The sequence below is a fragment of the Sorex fumeus genome, unplaced genomic scaffold, assembly GCF_029834395.1.
Source record: "Sorex fumeus unplaced genomic scaffold, SorFum_2.1 ptg000095l, whole genome shotgun sequence".
Lineage (NCBI taxonomy): Eukaryota > Metazoa > Chordata > Mammalia > Eulipotyphla > Soricidae > Sorex > Sorex fumeus.
The window spans coordinates 14,007,790-14,025,291 of NW_026606152.1; the positions used below are offsets into that span (position 1 = coordinate 14,007,790).

General features: G+C 44.5%; 1 protein-coding gene and 1 pseudogene across 1 annotated transcript; both read right to left on the reverse strand.

Annotated features, from left to right (window-relative positions):
• LOC130040722 (RNA-binding motif protein, X chromosome-like) overlaps nucleotides 1–11,731 on the reverse strand; it is a 166,231-nt pseudogene extending 154,500 nt beyond the window's left edge.
• A 53-nt stretch (nucleotides 11,732–11,784) lies between these two features.
• LOC130040723 (translation initiation factor IF-2-like) lies at nucleotides 11,785–13,560 on the reverse strand. The gene has a single exon (XM_056132713.1). It carries the CDS (start codon nucleotides 13,558–13,560, stop codon nucleotides 11,785–11,787), a length of 1,776 nt encoding a protein of 591 aa, XP_055988688.1.
• Between the last annotated feature and the right edge of the window lie 3,942 nt (nucleotides 13,561–17,502).

Consider the following 17,502-nt stretch of genomic DNA (forward strand, 5'->3'; position numbering starts at 1 on the left):
AAATTTAAATTAGATTCTTCCTATAGAGGAATTTGTTTTTATTCCATGTTGAGTAAGATGCCGAGAATAATAGCAATGTTCTGTAGTTAATAAAGAAAGTTAAAACAATAAATCATTTCATTAACAACCAAGTCCCTCATCCAAAGGACTTAATTGTTTTTTGTTGCTGGGGTCATAGCTTGAGCTTAAACTGTTCTTTTGCCCTAGGATATAAACATGCTGGGGCAGGCCTATAGAACTTGTGGAGTTGGCTTATTTACAAAGGAAGGGGGAAAAATCATCCTGAGAGATATGGAAAGGTTCTCTTCAAGGTCATTTGCCCATGTTAGAGGAAAAGGCATAGTGGAACATGTTGTCTATTTTATGAATTTCACCTGAGTACCAGAGATACAAATAAATTATATAATAATATGCTTCACTATGATGTGCAGGGTAGTTTTAAATTTGAAGATAGGTGGAACAGGAGGTAGTGTCCAAAAAAATTCATCTTGGTTCAAGCATGGGTTGGTGGTCTTAGAGCAGACAGCACTGCAGAAGCATCTCTATAAAGGAGGAGCAAGGACCAGAGAGATAGTACTGCAGGTATGGGACTTACCTTGCACACTGATGACTTGGGTTCAAACCCCAGGACTCCAATATGATCCCCAAGCCCTACTCAGAGTGATTCCAGAGAGCAGAAAGCCCAGAGTATCTCTGGATGTGATCTAAAAACTAAAAAGAGAGAGAAAGAGAGAGAGAGAGAGAGAGAGAGAGAGAGGTCTGTGTAAGTAGTGTAACAGGCTAATTGAGAATTCTTAAAATTCTCTAAAAGAAAATTAAGTGTGGATGGGGAAGAGTGTTTCACTACAACCTTATTTTTACTCTCAGTCTGCTATAACTTGAGAAAAAAAGGACAACATTTCCAATGTTTTAAATCATTAACTTCTCTTATTTGAATCTGAGTGCTTATTTGGTAACTTCATCTTTCATTGTTTTTAAAATTAGTCTCTTTATCTTACTTTCATTTAGTAATGTTAATTCCTATTATTGGGGCCGGAGCTATAGCATAGCAGGTAGGGTGTGTGTCTTGCACGCAGCTGACCTGGGTTCAATTCCTCTGCCCCTCTTGGAGAGCCTGGCAAGCTAACGAGAGTATTCCACCCACAGGGCAAAGCCTGGCAAGCTACCCGTGACATATTCGGTATGCCAAAAACAGTAACAAGTCTCACACTGGAGACGTTACTGGTGCCCACTTGAGCAAATCAATGAACAATGGGAGGACAGTGCTACAATGGTGCTGGAATTCCTATTATTAATTTATTTGAGCTATTGTCTTTTCAACATAAATTGTCTTTACAACATATTGAGTGTGTATCTTATTGTGCAGTGTAAGAGAAACTAAGAGGAATCAGACACGAGATGATCTATTTATCTTTGTTTTTTATAGCCTGGGCTCAGGGCTTGGACTTACTCTTGGCTCTGTGCTCAAGGACAAATCCTAGCAGTGCAAAGGGGGACTATATGTGGTGCTAAGAATGAACTGGAGTCAGTTGCATGCAAGGAAAGCACCATATCCATCACACTATCTCTCCAGCTGCAAGTTGATTTTTGAAGAAACTATAGATGAGTAGGATAAAAATTGATGTTTTATTTACTTCATAAAAGCATTGCATTTATAAACACTTTCCCTTTTTCTCCCCATTATAAAATATTATTGGCCTTACTGGGTTTTTTTTCATTTGTTTTTATTGTTGTTTGGGGCCACAAGTGGGGAAGCGCAGGGGTTACTGCTGGTAGTGCCCAGGGGACCATTAGGGATGCTGGGGATCAAACCCAGGAGAGCCATGTGAAAGGCAAAAGCGCTACCTGTTACTACATGGAAAGTATCATGTTAAGCAAAATGAGTCAGAAAGAGAAGGATAGACATAGAAAGATTGCATTCATCTGGGGAACATAAAGTAACAAAACAGGAAACTAACACCCAAGAGTGGACGAGATTAGTACCAGGAGTTTTGCTCCATGGCCTGGAGGCCAGCCACACACTCTAGGGGAAAAGGAAGCTCAGATAGAGAAAGGAGCACCAAATAAAGGGTGTTGGGAGGATTCTCCCAGGATGAAAGAAGCATGCTGAAAGTAGACTATAGACCAAACATGATTGCCACTCAATGCCTCTTTTGCAAACCACAACACCCAAAAGGAGAGAGAGAACAAAAGGGAATGCCCTGCCACAGAGGCAGGGTGGGATGGGGGGTTGGGGGGATTGGGAGGGATACTGGGATTGGTGGGGGTGGAGAATGGGCACTGGTGGAGGGATGGGTACTTGATCATTGTATAACTGAAACCCAAGCACAAAATTTGTAAGTCTACAACTGTACCTCATGGTGTTTCACTAATAAATTTTTTTAAAAGCCCTACCTGTTGTACCTCTGGTCCCCAGTTTCATTGTCCTTACTTTTAAAATACCTGTTGCACCTGTATGTTAAATGTTGTTGACCCCAAACAAAAGCAATCAGTAATTCCAAGAACAAAAATGGATTTCTTTGGCAGCAAATGACAAAAAAGAAGGGAGATTAGAAAATGTGTACTTATGGTGAGACCACATGCACTTTCTTGAATCAAAACTAACCACCCCATATATTGGTGGTAGAGTAGCTCCTTCTCGATTCTGCTGGAAAGCTTCTGGTGGGAGAGCAAAGCATGGTGCTGACTGTCATGCATGTGGGCCCACAGTCTCTGGCCTCCCATCTCTGTGCATTGATGCCAACAATGCTAAAATTAAAAAACAATTTATTGTAATTATTCTGTTTACCATGAATAGAGGATTGTTTTTTCTGGTGGTTTTCAAAAATTTTTTTGATTTAAATATTTACTTCTGAAATTTGAGGAATTATTTTCTCAAGTTTGGTAAATTACATTTAAATTATCCACATTCTAATTTTCTAACACACTGATAATTTTAATTTTTTTCAGATTAAAATCTCATTGTAATCTTGATACAATATTGCTGTTTTTTTAAAAAAAACATAAGTTGTTTTGAAACAACAACAAAGAAAGCAGATAGTTTGAAAGATGTTTTTGAAATTCCCAGTCATCTTTGCCTCATTACACTTATTGATGCCTATCTCCTTCTTTTGTCTTTAAAATTGTCATATGTCATCTGGTTATGCTGGATAATGACCATGGTGTGTTCAACCCTAAGGCTGCCATCAGGGTCTCTTAAAATTGTACAAAACATCAAAGAGAAAATCTTTCAACCTTGAGAAAATCCTTATAATCTGTCTATTATTGTATATTCTCTCCAGGTCAGGAACCTATTCAATAAGTCCTGGTCTGTAACAAGATAAGCAATAAGACTGGATCCTATAGCAATGCTTTGAAACTGTATCTTTAACAATGACAAATTTGGATAATTAGTATTATAATTTTGTGATTACGGAATTCCTTGGTCTTCTATAAAGAGGAAACAATATAATAGACTAACACCATAACCAAGCCGTTTTCTTGAATATTTCAGTGAATCCCAGTTTAATTCTAGCTCTTAACAAGAAAATTCATTTTATCTTGAAAATTGATTACCTAGCTGCTCGAAGAGGCTCAATGTATAAACCCTATAAAATCTTCATCAGGGCTTCTAAAATACAGATTCCTAGATTGAAATCTTAAAAGTGGAAGACTTGGAGTAGAAACTACTGTATCTTGTACAAGCACCATAGGTCATTTTTATTCAGGCAATGTTAAAGACTTCTCTGAGACAGTTAATTTTCAGTTTAACAAATCACTTCAATGGAATGTTTTGATTTTGAAAAGTCAAGTTTTCAAGTCTACTTTAGGTGAAACAGAACAGAATAGAAAGGAAAAGTCAAATTATTTAGTTTTGATAAATTAGCCAGAGTTTGAGAGCTGCCTCTAGGTAATTTCAAGGAGATGGCTTTGGAAATACCAGATATTTAGAAAATGTAGAAGTGCTCATGTTATAGAAACAGCCCATAACTACAGGTGACAGGACAGGAGCTGAGGAGAATGATGAACTGTAAAACACTCCTGATGGTAGGAAACGTCATGTTCAGTGTGAAGTTCCTTTAAATTTTCTGTGACTTTTTTCTTTTTTACTTAAAGGAAGAATCTGCTGCATTCATGGAGTTAAAATTGTCCAGGAGATGGGGCTGGAGTGATGAGACAGCACGTAGGGTGTTTGCCTTGCATGCAGTCAATCCAGGTTTGATTCCTGGCAACCCACAAGGTCCTCTTAGCTCACCTAGACTTATTCCTGAGTATAGAGCAGAACCAGGAGGAAACCCTGAGCCCCACCAGGCATTGTTCCATCCCCCATCCCCCCCAAAATGACCGAAATATTGTGAGAGATGGCGACTGCAGTAGTCAATAATTTGGAGCAAGAGTTGATCTGGCCAAGTCCCTTCTCAATTAACCTTGTGAATAATCAGGAGAGTTTTGAACTCCCTTAACCTCATGGATCACAATTTGTTAAGACATGTCAATCATATAACTGTCGGTTATTTAATGAATGTCAGGCAGATAAGAAACATTTTCATATTCTATGCCATTTAATCTTATAGAATAGGCATGATATCCTACTATACCACTATACCACCAAAGCTGGAACAATAGCACAGCGGTAAGGAGTTTGCCTTGCACGCAGCCAACATGGCCAACCCGAGTTCGATTCCTCCACCCCTCTCAGGGAGCCTGGCAAGCTACTGAGAGTATCTCGCCCACACGGTAGAGCCTGGCAAGCTACCTGTGACGTATTCGATATGCCTAACACAGTAACAACAAAGTCTCCAATGGAGACGTTACTGGGCCCGCTCAAGCAAATGATATCCTACAGATTATAAGTGAGGAAATGAAGCTCAATGTTTTTTTGTTTTGTGAATTCTTTGTTTGGGGGGCTTACTCCTGGATCTGCACTCAGGGATCACTCTTGGCTTAGAGAACCATATGGTATGCCAGAAATTGAACCCAGATTGGTCTAGTTCAAGCCCGACCCACTTTACTATTGTTCTGGCCCCATGGTTTAGTTACCTGCCTGAGATTGATGAGTCAGTGAGCTGAGATCAAGATTTATCCTACTCTTCAAAGACAACAGAAATCTTCCGGTAGCTTTCCCTGCAATACCCTCAACCCAAATACTTTCACTTTCCAAATTGGCAGAAGCTCCACATCCTGGAGAACAGTAATGCAACTGTGATCCATTAGGACCCCTTTGTAGAATTCAGTCAGCACCTCACTCCCATCTCAATTTGTTGTCTCAGTTCTTTTATCACTAACCTTTTTCCCCCAAGCTTTTCTCTCTCCTCGAGGATCACAGAGTGGGACTCAGAGTTGCTGCTGTATGAGTGGGAGCACTGGGGTTTGAATCAGTGGCCTGGCAGATACCTTAAACCAGTGTCTCCCAACTTGAGGGGCACTTGGTCACCTGTGAGACCCCAGACTATTTCAAGGGAGCTACTGGCAAAAACACATAAATGGGGCACCATGGCACAAGACTAGAGGGCCAAATAGTAGGTTTGGCGGTTCACAACAAAGAAAGTATTATTGGAAGGGGGTCAAAAAAGGATAAGTCGAAAAAAGGATAAGAAATGCTCCTTTAAACCCTGAGTCATTTCCTAGTTCGTTAGTCTCCACTTGCTGTTTGACTGATTCTTCTCTTTATTTCTCTTCAATTCACTGAGTTTTGTCAAAAACCATGAGGGGTCCAAGATTTTGTACTCTTTGCAACCTAATCGCCTTGTCTACTCCATGTTTATTGATGCTAGCAGAGCACTAGTTTTTGAGGTCACAGAACTGCATTACAGGCAAGACAGGCAGCAGAGTTTCTCCTCACTGCAGTTCCTCTGGCCCCCAGGTCTTCCCCAGGGGCAACACGGAGCGGCCAGTGTGGGGCTGCATCTGCAGTAGGTTGACATCACAATGGAGGAACTGTGTACCTAGGAATCCCCTAATCTTCTGTAATGGGATGCAACACAACCTTCAACACTGCAGGGATGGATTCTTTTTTTTTTTTAAGAAAATACTTTCTTATTTTGCCCAGGTTGAGCACACAGCTGAAAGAGAGACTGGGCTGCAGAGAGGCTCTCAGAAAGCACACTTATATAAATTGCACTGATACAGATCAGACCAGGGATGGATTCTTAAGAGTTCATGGTCAAGAGTGTTCCTCTATTGAATGGCACACATCTAAAAGAACAAAAGCAACTGGTGTTGGCGTGGGTGTGGGGAGGAGGGGACTCTCCTTCACTGCTGGTGGGAATGCTGACTGTTTCAGCCCTTTTGGAAAACAGTATGGACGCTTCTCAGAAAATTAGAAATTAAGCTCCCATTTGACCCAGCAATACCACTTCTGGGAATAAATCCAGGAGATGCAAAAAAGTATAGTCGAAATGACATCTGCACTTGTATGTTCATTGCAGCACTGTTTACAATAGCCAGAATCTGGAAAAAAAACCCAAGTGTTCAAGAACAGATGACTGGTTAAAGAAACTTTGGTACATCTACACAATGGAATACTATGCAGCTGTTAGAAAAGATGAAGTCATGAAATTTGCATATAAGTGGATCAACATGGAGAGTATCATACGAAGTGAAATGAGTCAGAAAGAGGGAGAGACATAGAATAAATGGACTCATTTGTGGAATATAAAGTAACATAATGGGTGACTAGCACCCAAGAATACTAGAGATGAGTGCCAGGAAGACTGCTTCACTGCTTGGAAGCTGGCCTCACATGCTGGGGGAAAAAGCAGCTTAGACAGAGAAGGGACCACCAAGTAAAGTGTGCTTGGAGGGCCCACTCAGGATGGGAGATGCATGCTGAAAGTAGAGTATAGACCGAACATGATGACCACTCAATACCTATATTGCAAGCCATCACATCCAAAAGGAGAGAGGAGGCAAAATTGAATGTCCTGCCACAGAGGCGGGGTAGTGTGGAAGGGGATAGGGTAGAGGTAGTGGGAGGGATACTGGGATCACTGGTAGTGGAGAATGCCACTGGTGGAGGGATGGGTACTCGATCATTGTATGACTGAAAAGTAAGCACGAAAGTTTGTAGGTCTATAACTGTACCTCACAGTGATTTGTTAAAAAATAAAAGAAATTTTTTTTAAAATGCACAAGGAGAGCACTACCAGAGACACTGCTATGAGTGATCCTCGGTCAACTCCAGGCACCACAAGAAAGGTTAGGAGGGTAAAAAGGAAAAAGAAAAAAAAGGGTGGAAAGTAAAGAAGAAAAAGAATTCTAGTTTTATCGAAGATCCAGAAGAATTTTATGAGAGATGTAACAGTCTTATTTGTATACAAAAAGATTATTTGGGGGCCAGAGAGAGAATTGTGGGTAGAGCACTTGCCTTACATGGATTTATTACACATTAGTGTGAATAAAATTCTTGTCTTTGAGCTTTCAGAAAAATAAATAAATAAATAAATACATAAAAAGCATGACTTTTGGTATCAAAAAATAAAAGTGTTCCTCTGTTCTGTTAGGAGGCACTCTTTTTCTTCAAAAGATATTTATAATACAAACATTGTGGAAAAGAAAGTCCAGGACAGAAGTTGCTAATGCCTCTGCACTCAAGACATACAAAAATGTAGCACCTTGAAGGAGAACTGCCTCCTGGGTTGCTCCTGTATTTTTCCCACTACTGGCACAGAAGATTGTCCCTGGGCTTAGAGAAATAGTGCAGTGCTAAGGTACTCCTTGCATGCAACCAACCCAGTTTCAATTCCTGGTATCCCAAATGGCTCTGAGCACTACCACCAGTGATCCCTGAATGCAGAGCTAGGAGCAAACCCTAAGTACTGCTGGGGGTACCTCAAAAACAAAAATGAAACAAAAAACAAGACTATCCTCTCAAAAACAACCAATGATTGGGGCCAATGAGAAACTACAGAAAGTTAGGGTGGTTTCCTTGCACACAGCTGGCCAGGTTTCTATCTTCAGCACCCCATGTGGTCCCAGGAAAACTGTCAAGAGTGACCTCTTAATACAGAGCCAGCAGTAAGCCCTGTGCACAGCTGAGTATGGCCCACAAAGGGGAGGGGGAAAGATCAATTATCTAATTGCATGGTTCATGTCCTTCTAAAAATCTAGAGGGAACATTAAAATTCAAGAAACATGCATTAGGCACCTACTAAAAAAGTCACTGCGTACACTAAAATAGACATGCATCCTTTTTCTCATAAGGAAATAACAGACATAAACCTGGTATTCAAACCCATGAAAACATTCCAGGCTGTGTTTAGTCATTGGAGGGAAAGGTACATGGGGGTTGGAGAGTTCACATCAACGAGGGATCAAGAATTTGTCTGGGAAGTTAGAAATGCCTTTCCTTCCTCAGATAAAAGATAAGATGGTTAAAAGAGAAAATGCCATGTGCAAAGAACCACACAGTTGAGAAATGAAAATAAGTCTTTCGCACAGGAAGCAAGGGAAGATTGTATGATACGAGACTGGAAAAGGCAAGACCTTGCATGCTCTTGTATGCCACTATAATAATTCTAGTGTTGGGGCCAGAGAGACAATTCAGGGCCCAGAAGTACATGCCTAGCCTATGCAAGGGTCTGAGTTTGAACCTGGCACTTTAAGCCTTCCCCTAAAACACAGGACCTAGGTGTGACCCTGGAGGTCTGCAGCACCGCCAATGGGGCCGCAGTGCTGTGAGCAATCCTCGGTCAACTCCAGGCACCACTTGAAAGGTTCAGGAGGAAAAAAGGAAAAAGGGAAAAATAGGGGGAAAGGTAAAAAAGAAAAAGAATTCTAGCTTTATCAAAGATCCTGAAGTTAAGAAATTCATGAGAGATGCCAACAGTCTTATTCAGATATCAAAAGATTATTTGGGGGCCAGAGAGAGAATTGTGGGTAGAGCATTTGCCTTACATGTAGCCTTCCTTGCCTTACAAACATTGAGCCCTGGTTCAATCCTTAGCACCACATGTGGTCCCTGGGCCTGTCAGGAGTGATCCTTAAGCACAGAGTCAAGAGTAAACTCTGAGTATTGCTGAGTGTGGCCCCAAAATCCAACACTTAAGGCTGCAAGTGGTAGATGAGTGGAGAGGTCCAGATTATATGCAATGAGACCAAATTATATTAGCAGAAATTGGAAAGTATAGACTGATTTGAGAGATTTGGGAAGATGAGCTTGCCAGGGCTTAGTACCATGATGACTATGGGAATAAGGGTGAAGGAAGTAACAGAGAAGGTCACTACATATTTTGATTTGGTTACTACAAGCCTAATTGAGAAGAAAGATAAGAAACATTCATGAATTCAGTTAGACTAAACTTTTTTTAGTTGTAACTTTGAGACATTCGGCAGACATATCAATTAGGACACTGGAACTTAAGGGAAATATCTGGGCAAGAGACACATGTAAAAATCATCTAAACAACTAAAGTCATTGGTATGGGTGATTTTAGGGCAAGAGATTATAATGAAAAGAGAAAAGAACCAAAACGGAATTGTGAGGCACTTCTCAATTTAATAGCTAGGGAGAAGCATTGTGCAAAGGAGAGACACTGTACCCAGAAATGCAGGAAAGAATATATAAAAGAATATATAAAAGCTGAAAGAATATATAAAAGTCCTACCTTATTCAGTTTTACTTGCCATGGTTTGTTACCTGTGATCAATTGCTGTCTGAAAATATTATGCACAATAATATTTTTTGAAAAAGATCCCTTGCCTATATGTTTTTACCACAGTATGTTGCTATATTCTTTGTTGTTAATCGGTCCCTATTCATTTTCTTAAATTAAAATTTATGTATAAATAAGAAAAAATAGTATTGTAGGATGGGTACAATTCATAGTTTCAAGCATCCTCGGGGATTCTCAGGCCTCTGTGGAAAAGAGGGAATTACTGTGGTGCCAAAGGATGAAGGAATAGCCAAGGAAGACTAAGTCATCATAGTATTGAGATTGCGCGGGAAAAATGAGGATAGAAAATAACCCTTATTTTATCAATAAAAAAATACTGGGTAATGACTTGTTGAGAGCCGGTATAAATTCTTGTCCTTCCATGGATGCCCAGAGAACTCATACTGGTGCCTGTGCTAGGGTTATTTGTGGTTTTATTTTTTCCAAGTACAAAAGTTCCCCAGACCTCACCTGACTCAATTGTACCACAACACAAGTTGTTGATTCTAATTTTCATGTCTACTTAAATTATATCCTTTTATTATACCTTAGCTTCCTTTTAAAAATAAAACTATTGTTCCTTGTTATATCTATACAAGTGGGTATGTTGTGCCTATATAATTAGATATGTCCCAAACATAATTTCAAACATTTGCCGTTTTTGTGGGCTTCCCCCCCCACATTAACAAAGGAATCAACGCCTTGAAGTCCAGATTTCCTGATTCTATCCTTTAAAAAAAAATTAGATGTAAAACTCTGGATATTTCTAGTTCAAGGTAAGATTTGGAAATCATGTCATCTCAGACCAAACAGAACTAGGACAGCAATGTGGAGAAGCCAGGTAACTTCTACTATCCAATGATATAGCCTCGAATTTTAAAACAATATATACTTGTGTTTCCGTTATTCATAGATCAGTTTTCTAGCAATGTTGTGTGGAAGAAGGCCAAACAGTAAGTCAAGAAAATGAAAGACCACTCCCACGGAGAGAACTTTTTGGTAAAAAAAAAACAATGAAAACATTTCACCTTTTCAACTGATTGAGCGTTGCTGTCTTATTTACTGATGGGAAGAAAAGGAATCTTGCTATTATTTGGATATAAAATCCTATTCAGTCTTCACCTGGGGTCATGCAGAAAAGCAGTGGATAAAGGGGAAGAATAAAATATAAGCTAAGAAGAAACGACTACAGGAAGATTGACCAAGGATGAAGAGCTGAGGCTGATAAGGAAGTGAGAGGCAGAGAGAGATGAAAGTAGGAAGGAGAGAGAGAGAGAGAGAGAGAGAGAGAGAGAGAGAGAGAGAGAGAGAGACAGAGACAGAGACAGAGACAGAGACAGAGACAGAGAGAGAATATGAATGACTCTAAATGAATCCTATATGCTTCTGCAACTCCCTGGAACTTCAGTGATGCCTAAGGGTCATTTTAGAAGGCCACGTATGCACAAAGAATTTCAGTAACTATTGTATTCTTGAAGAGTGCAGGTAATAGGTAACATTTTAAAGAGATTTCCGTAAAAAAAAAAAAAAAACAGTTCCAAAGAAAATGCAGTTCTAAAAGACCGCTGAAATAAAGCCAGCACAAGGAACCTGGCTGCATCCACCCCGGTTCTTGAAAGCCTGATTCCTGGGGTCGCACTGCCGTGCCCAGGACACCCCACAGTGCCCCAACTCTTGAGGGGGGGGCTCTGCGCGTGGGCGCGTGGGCGCGGAAGTGCGCGGCGGGCAGCCCCCTGGCATCCCTGCAGCGCCCCCCATCGCCCGAGATTGGAGGTCCAGGCGGCCGCGCACACTCGCCAGCCTTCGAGCTGCGGGGCGCCGAAAGGTAAGGGGGTTCTCCGCGGTCGGAAGGGGTGGAGGCGGGGAGGGGGGGGTGAGGCCGGGGCACCCACTCCACCTTGCCCCTTAGAGTCCGGCTCCCACTGCTCCTGCCTCCGAGCGACGCCCCCCACCCCCGGACTCCCCCGCCTGCGGGCTCGGCTTCCCCGGCGGCGCGGCGCGGGGGGAAGGTGCGGGGGGGAGTGTCTCTCCGAGCACCTGTTGGCGTGAAGTTCTGGGGCGCGCGGAGAGCGCCGGGACTCCAGGGCGGCCTTCCCCATCCCGGGGCGGGCACTCGCGTGAGTGGGCCCCGGCACAGCTGCGAGCCCCCAGTTTATTTGGGGGCTCTGTTTCCCCGCGGGGGGGTGGGTAGTGGTGCGGAGGGGAGGGGCGGGGCGGGGAAGAGGGAGCGGCTCGCCCCGGAGCAGCCCCAGTAGCCGCGGCCCGAGCCCCGGCAGCGCGAGCCGGGCACCCGGGTCCGGGGGCCGCGGGGCCGGGTCGCCGCGGGGCGCGGGCGGGGGCGTGCGGGGCCGCGGCCCGGGGCGCCGTCGGCGGGGCTCGCGCAGCCGTACTGGGGCGCGCCGGCCGCGACTCCTCCCCCTTCCCCTCCTCCTCCGCCTCCCCCCGGCTCCGGAGCAAGCATGGCGGCGGCGGCGGCGTTCGAGGTCCCTCGGGGGAAACAGAAAGCGCGAGCTCCGCGGAGAGGGAGCGAGGAGCGGGGCTGAGGCGGCGCCGTCACCACCGGGAGAGCCCCCTCCCACCGCCCGCGCCCCCGGCGGCCGCGGCGGCGCCCCCTCCCTGTGCCGCCCCGCCCCGCCGCCCCTGCACGTCCCCCCGGCACCACCCCCGGGAACTGCCGCCGAGGCGGAGCGCGCCGCGGGTCCGGAACCCGCAGCGAAGAGGCGCCGGGGTGGCCGCCCCTGGTCGGCCGGAGCGCGGCGCGGCGCGGCCCGGAGGTGAGCCCGGCGCCCCCGCCCCCGCCCCCGGCCCGCCGGGCCGCGGGGCCGCAGAAACCGTTAGGCAGGTGGCGCGGAGTCGGCGCCGTGCGGGGCTCGGGCCCGTCGGGGGGAGCCGCCCGCCGGGGCCCGGGGGCGCGCGGCGGGCCGAGGTGCCGCGGGCCGGACCCTGGCCGCGAGGGGTGGGCCGGGGGGCACCTGCCGGGCGGGCGCGGCGCCCGGGCGGCACTTTCGGGGGCGCGGCGGGCCCGGACGGAAGGAGCCGGCGCGGGGCGCGGGCGGCTCTCCCCGCCCCCTGAGCGGGTCCGCGGCGGCGCCGAGAGCTGGGGCCCCTGGACGCTCCGGGGGGCGGGGGCGGCAGGCTCGGCCCCCGGGGCGGTGGCGCCGAACTTGAACCCTTTTTTCCTCCTTTTTTCCTGAAGCGGCTCCCGCGCCCGGCCGCCGCCGGGGGTGGGACGCGGGACGGGGCGTGAAAAACCTCGAAAGCCCTCTGGGCGGGCGAGCCGCAGCGACCTGTGGGGCCAGTGCCGGTCCCTGGCGGACCCGCGGTGCCGGCCCGGGGAGCACCACCTGTTCGGGCGGCGGGAGCACCCGGCCGGCTTCTCGGGAACTTCCTGCCGCGGCCGCGGGAGGACGTCACGCGTGAGGTAAAGGCCAGCGGCGCGGGAGCTCGGGGCGCCAGTCCGCGGGGCCGCGGGGGTGGCTGTGCGACCGTCGCGCCCGCTCCCCGCCCCGCGCGCCGCGAAGGAAGCTGGTGGCGGTCCCGGCTCTGGGGTAATGGGGGGCGGGTCGGGAGGTGAAGTGGGTGCAGGTGGGTGGGGGGCGCGGACGCGGGCCCCGGGCCCCGGAGACTCTTGCGCTGCGCGATCGCGGGCTTCCCGGTGGCCCCCCGCGTCGCCGCAGCGCCCGCCCAGGTGTTTGCTCGCCGCCCCCCCGAAGGGTCCGTTCGTTCGTCGTGGCCGTCGCGGAGCAACTCTGCGGGGCGGAAACGTCCGGGGTCCGCGCCGCTCCCGATCTCCGCCGTCCCCGGAACCGCGGTGTTGGGGGGCTCGAGAGCCGAGTGTTGGGGAGGGGTGCGGTGTGCGTTTCCCGGGGCAGAGGCGGGGCCGTGGAGCCGCGCCGGGCCGCGTCCGGGGCTCGGGAGTCGGAGCCATATGTTAGGCTGCCTCGGGAGGGGTCGAGTCCGCGCTCGCCGGGGCGCTCGCTGGCTCCTACCTTCGTAAGTTTTTCTGTTTTCTTTTCTTCCTTTTATTTTTTCTATCCCCCCCCCCCCCCCCAGTAGTCAGAAATCGCCGGCGAGGAACGAGTTTCCTAACTGGACCACAGCCGCAGGGCTCATGTTCCCAGTTGAGTTGGCTTTCTCGAGTCTGGGGACCTCGGAGACAGATGGGTAGGCTGGACAGGAAATAGTGATTAAAAAAGGTCTTTTTTTTTTTAACGCCCTATAGTTTATAGCCACAGATCCCGAATTTTCGCTTTCAGCTTTTTCCCACGGATTATGCCTTGCCATCACCGACAACTTCAGTTAGGAAAGAAGGGACTTGGGGGAGGGGGTGATCTTGTTAAAATTTTAATAATTCGAAATTGAAAAAAATTTCAGCACTGACATGGGACTACGTAGATTTTTGCCCTGTTTCTTCTTTGCCTTCCGGTACCATCTCTCAGTTTTCTTCTTGTCGGTTTGCTGTAGGATTTTTCTTCCAGTCTGCTTACTGTTCAGCCACCTGTATGCTTTTCTGGTTTAACTCCTTCTTTTCCTTTTGTCTGAATTCTCAGAATCATTGAATGTTCAGGCAAAACGAACTCCCAGTCTCAGACACAGTGTGATTGTAAAGGTAACTTGCCCCTCAGATGAATGATATTCATTAGAAATAAGTAGATTCTAGGATTATCTATCTTTTGGAGTCATCTATAGAGGTTGATTGATTTTTAGTCTACTATGCATTTAATAATTTTACCTTTTTAAATTTTACATCATATATAAGCACATTTTATTATTAATTAAGGATCAAGTTCTCCAGCCTGACTAGTGAAACATAGGCCAGGACTGAGAGACTGTAAACCCAGGAAAAAATGACAGTCACGATTACTGTTCTCATTGTCTTTTATTTTCTTTGGTAAAGAGCTTTAATTGTAAATTGCTCCTTTTAAATGTAGTTGCATGGGTAATTTATGTGTGTTTTAAACAACTATCATGTAGTTATTTCATAATTCTCAGGCATGTGTATGTTTGGAGATTTGTTTTCCCTTTCAGATGTTCTTGATCCATTTTTGTGAATGAGTCTGTCTCTGTGGCCAATGACTTCAAGATACACATGTGGTTTCCCATAAGTTAATTCAAAGATTAATGATTTTTGCCTATCAGCAATCTCTTGAAGACTTCAAGTAAATCCATAATATTGTAAAAATGAATATATTCCTTTGAGCTTTTTTAGTACTTCCATTTATCCCATTAGCTAGAAGAAAAATGGCCACATCACTGTCAAGTTGCTTTTTTTTTTTTAGAGGGAATTTATTGGCCAATCCTGTTGGAAGGCAGTTTTTTTGCAAAGTAGCCCTTGGTCCTCTATTAAGATCCTTTGTTCGTATCATCTTTTGATATTTCCAGTCTTTCATCACCTGTTACTAGTCCGCATGCTGGTTTTTTTTTTCTCTCCATGTTAGGTGTGTTGAGGAAATGACAAGTGCTTAGAGGATAAACTATTATTAAAGTGGAAATACAAAAGCAGTGCTATGCGTTTATTTCTTCATGTGTTTGACAAACTGGCTGGAGATAACTATTCCAATAAGTTGTTAGAAAAAAAATGTAAGGTAATATTATTAAACTTTTGTGGTGTCAAATGTAATTTAAACAAGTATAAAGCCAGTGAGTGCTAAAGGCATTTGGAAGAAGTCAGACTTGAAGTGTAGGAAGGATTTAGATTGTAAAAGGAAAGCTGTTTCAAAAAAGACAGGCAGCCAAGGCTGGAAGATATAGCAAGGAGACGAGATAAGAACACATATTAGGAGAAGAAAGATGAGAGGGGTAGGGTTTTTTATTTTTGGCTAAATTCCAGAATATGGTCAAAAGAGGATTAGGAAAGTCTGGACAAAAGTTTGGCTCTAACATTTTTGAACCTATCACTGAAAGAACTATACATCTACTTTGATATATTAGTAATCTAAGTTTTATAAGAAATAGCATATATGTATATATATATCCTATATGTTTGTTGTTATAACATTTTGAGGGTCAACACTTTCTGTAGAGTGCTAGAGAATGGTTTAAGTCTTGCAGTCTCCTAATAGTGTCTTGAATAGATTTTTGTTCTTTGTATAATATGTTAAAAATAGAAAATTTTTAGCTCAAGGGCCAAACAAAATAAGCTATTTTCTGCATTTGGCTAACACAGTTTGCTCACTCTTGGCTCTTAATTGGTTAGGTTGTCTAGTAGAATAACAAAAAACGCTACATCTAGGTATACATGGTTGTTTGGTGTGTTTGACTGACATTTCTGTTTCTTCTTTTAAAACAATCTGTTAGTTGAGGTACTATGATTTACAAAGTCATTCATGATTGAGCTTCAGGCATATACTTTTTTAGGACCTGTCCTTTCGCCAGTGTCTGTTTCCCCCCACCAGTGTCCCCAGTCCTTCCCATCACCCAACCTCCTCTTTGGCAGGCACCGTTTTATTTATTTTCTTCTCCCTTTAGGCACTGTGTTTTATAATTTTCCTTATTGGGTAGAAGAAGGAACTGAGATATGCAGAAATTGCGGCAACTGTAATTGTTTTGTGGCCCAACTACAACATAAGCGTCAACCTAGACTAGCTCTTCAAAGGAACAAGTCTTTGAGGCAGGCCTTAGAGCCCTGAAAATAGCTGCAAGCAGCTTCATTTAGAATCTATAGAAGTTGAAGTACATCAGCTGCCTGTTTCAGTTTTTACATATATTAGAATTGACACCTAAGAATCTAAGCTAGGGCTCTGGTGAGCTCAGGGATCTCATGGGAGCAGGCCGTAGGATACCTTGTTTTCAGCATGAGCCTAGGATGAATTCGTGAAGAAACAAGCCATGTCCTTTCCTCGGTTACTTCAGAAAGAGCACTGTGGTGTAGTGTACAGTCTAATAATTGGTGCTTTACATTGGTGAACTTGGGTCATCAAGAGGTTTCATTGTATGCAGATTAAGACAGAAGACTTTGAAATAAATATATTTCCATTGATATTATTTAAAGATAAGGTGAATTCATAATGAGTTATTTTGAAAATTCATTTACATGTGACGCATCTCTTTAAAGTTTTTAAATTTATAGCTGTGTATATCTTTTTTGTTTTGTTTTGTGGGTCGCATCTAACAGTGCTCAAGGAGCCATACAGAATCTGTCTTACCTGCTGAACTCTCCTCCAGTCCCTATCACTGCGTATTTCTAAGACAGTTCTATCTTGAACACATTGGATTTCCTGTGCCTACCATTAACCAAGTGAATAGCCGTACTTCAGGTAATGGCTAAATGAATCAATTGGATAGGGTTACTTTATATTTTGTGTCATCAGGAGAGCAAGAGCAGAGTATAAAACTAAGCATATTTTATGTATACCAGATGCTAGAATGTAAGATTGAGAATTGATTGAATAAAATCAGGGATTCCTCCCCTCTCCTCCTTAAAAACATTAAAATTGGGCCAGAGATATAGTAGAGTAGGTCCCCTAGTACCACCAAGAGTGATCCCTGAGTACAGAGCCAGCCTGAACATTGACTTTAGTGTGGCCCCAAAACACAGGGAAAAGCAAATATTAAAACAACTAAAAATGAAAACCACAACCCCAGTTAACTAAATGTATATATTGTTTTTTAAAGGTACTACAACAGATTAAATTTTAGCCTTTCTAAATTCTTAATAAAACTTTGGCTTTTTGAATTTTGCTTTCCTAATAAAACTTTGGTTTTTGAATTTTGCTTTAAGAAGTTACTAATTTGATCTCCCACATCTCTTTTGACAGTGCTTTAAATAATTGTGTCATTCCAGCAGTTTCTATTGCTTGGATAGAAGATAAAGTACATTGAATCTTAATTCCATCACCACCCAGTTAGCCATACGATCTTAGCTTAAAGT

Excerpts from the sequence above, each read along its gene's own strand:
- LOC130040723 (XM_056132713.1), bottom strand. The coding sequence starts at position 13,560 with ATGGCTCCGACTCCCGAGCCCCGGACGCGGCCCGGCGCGGCTCCACGG.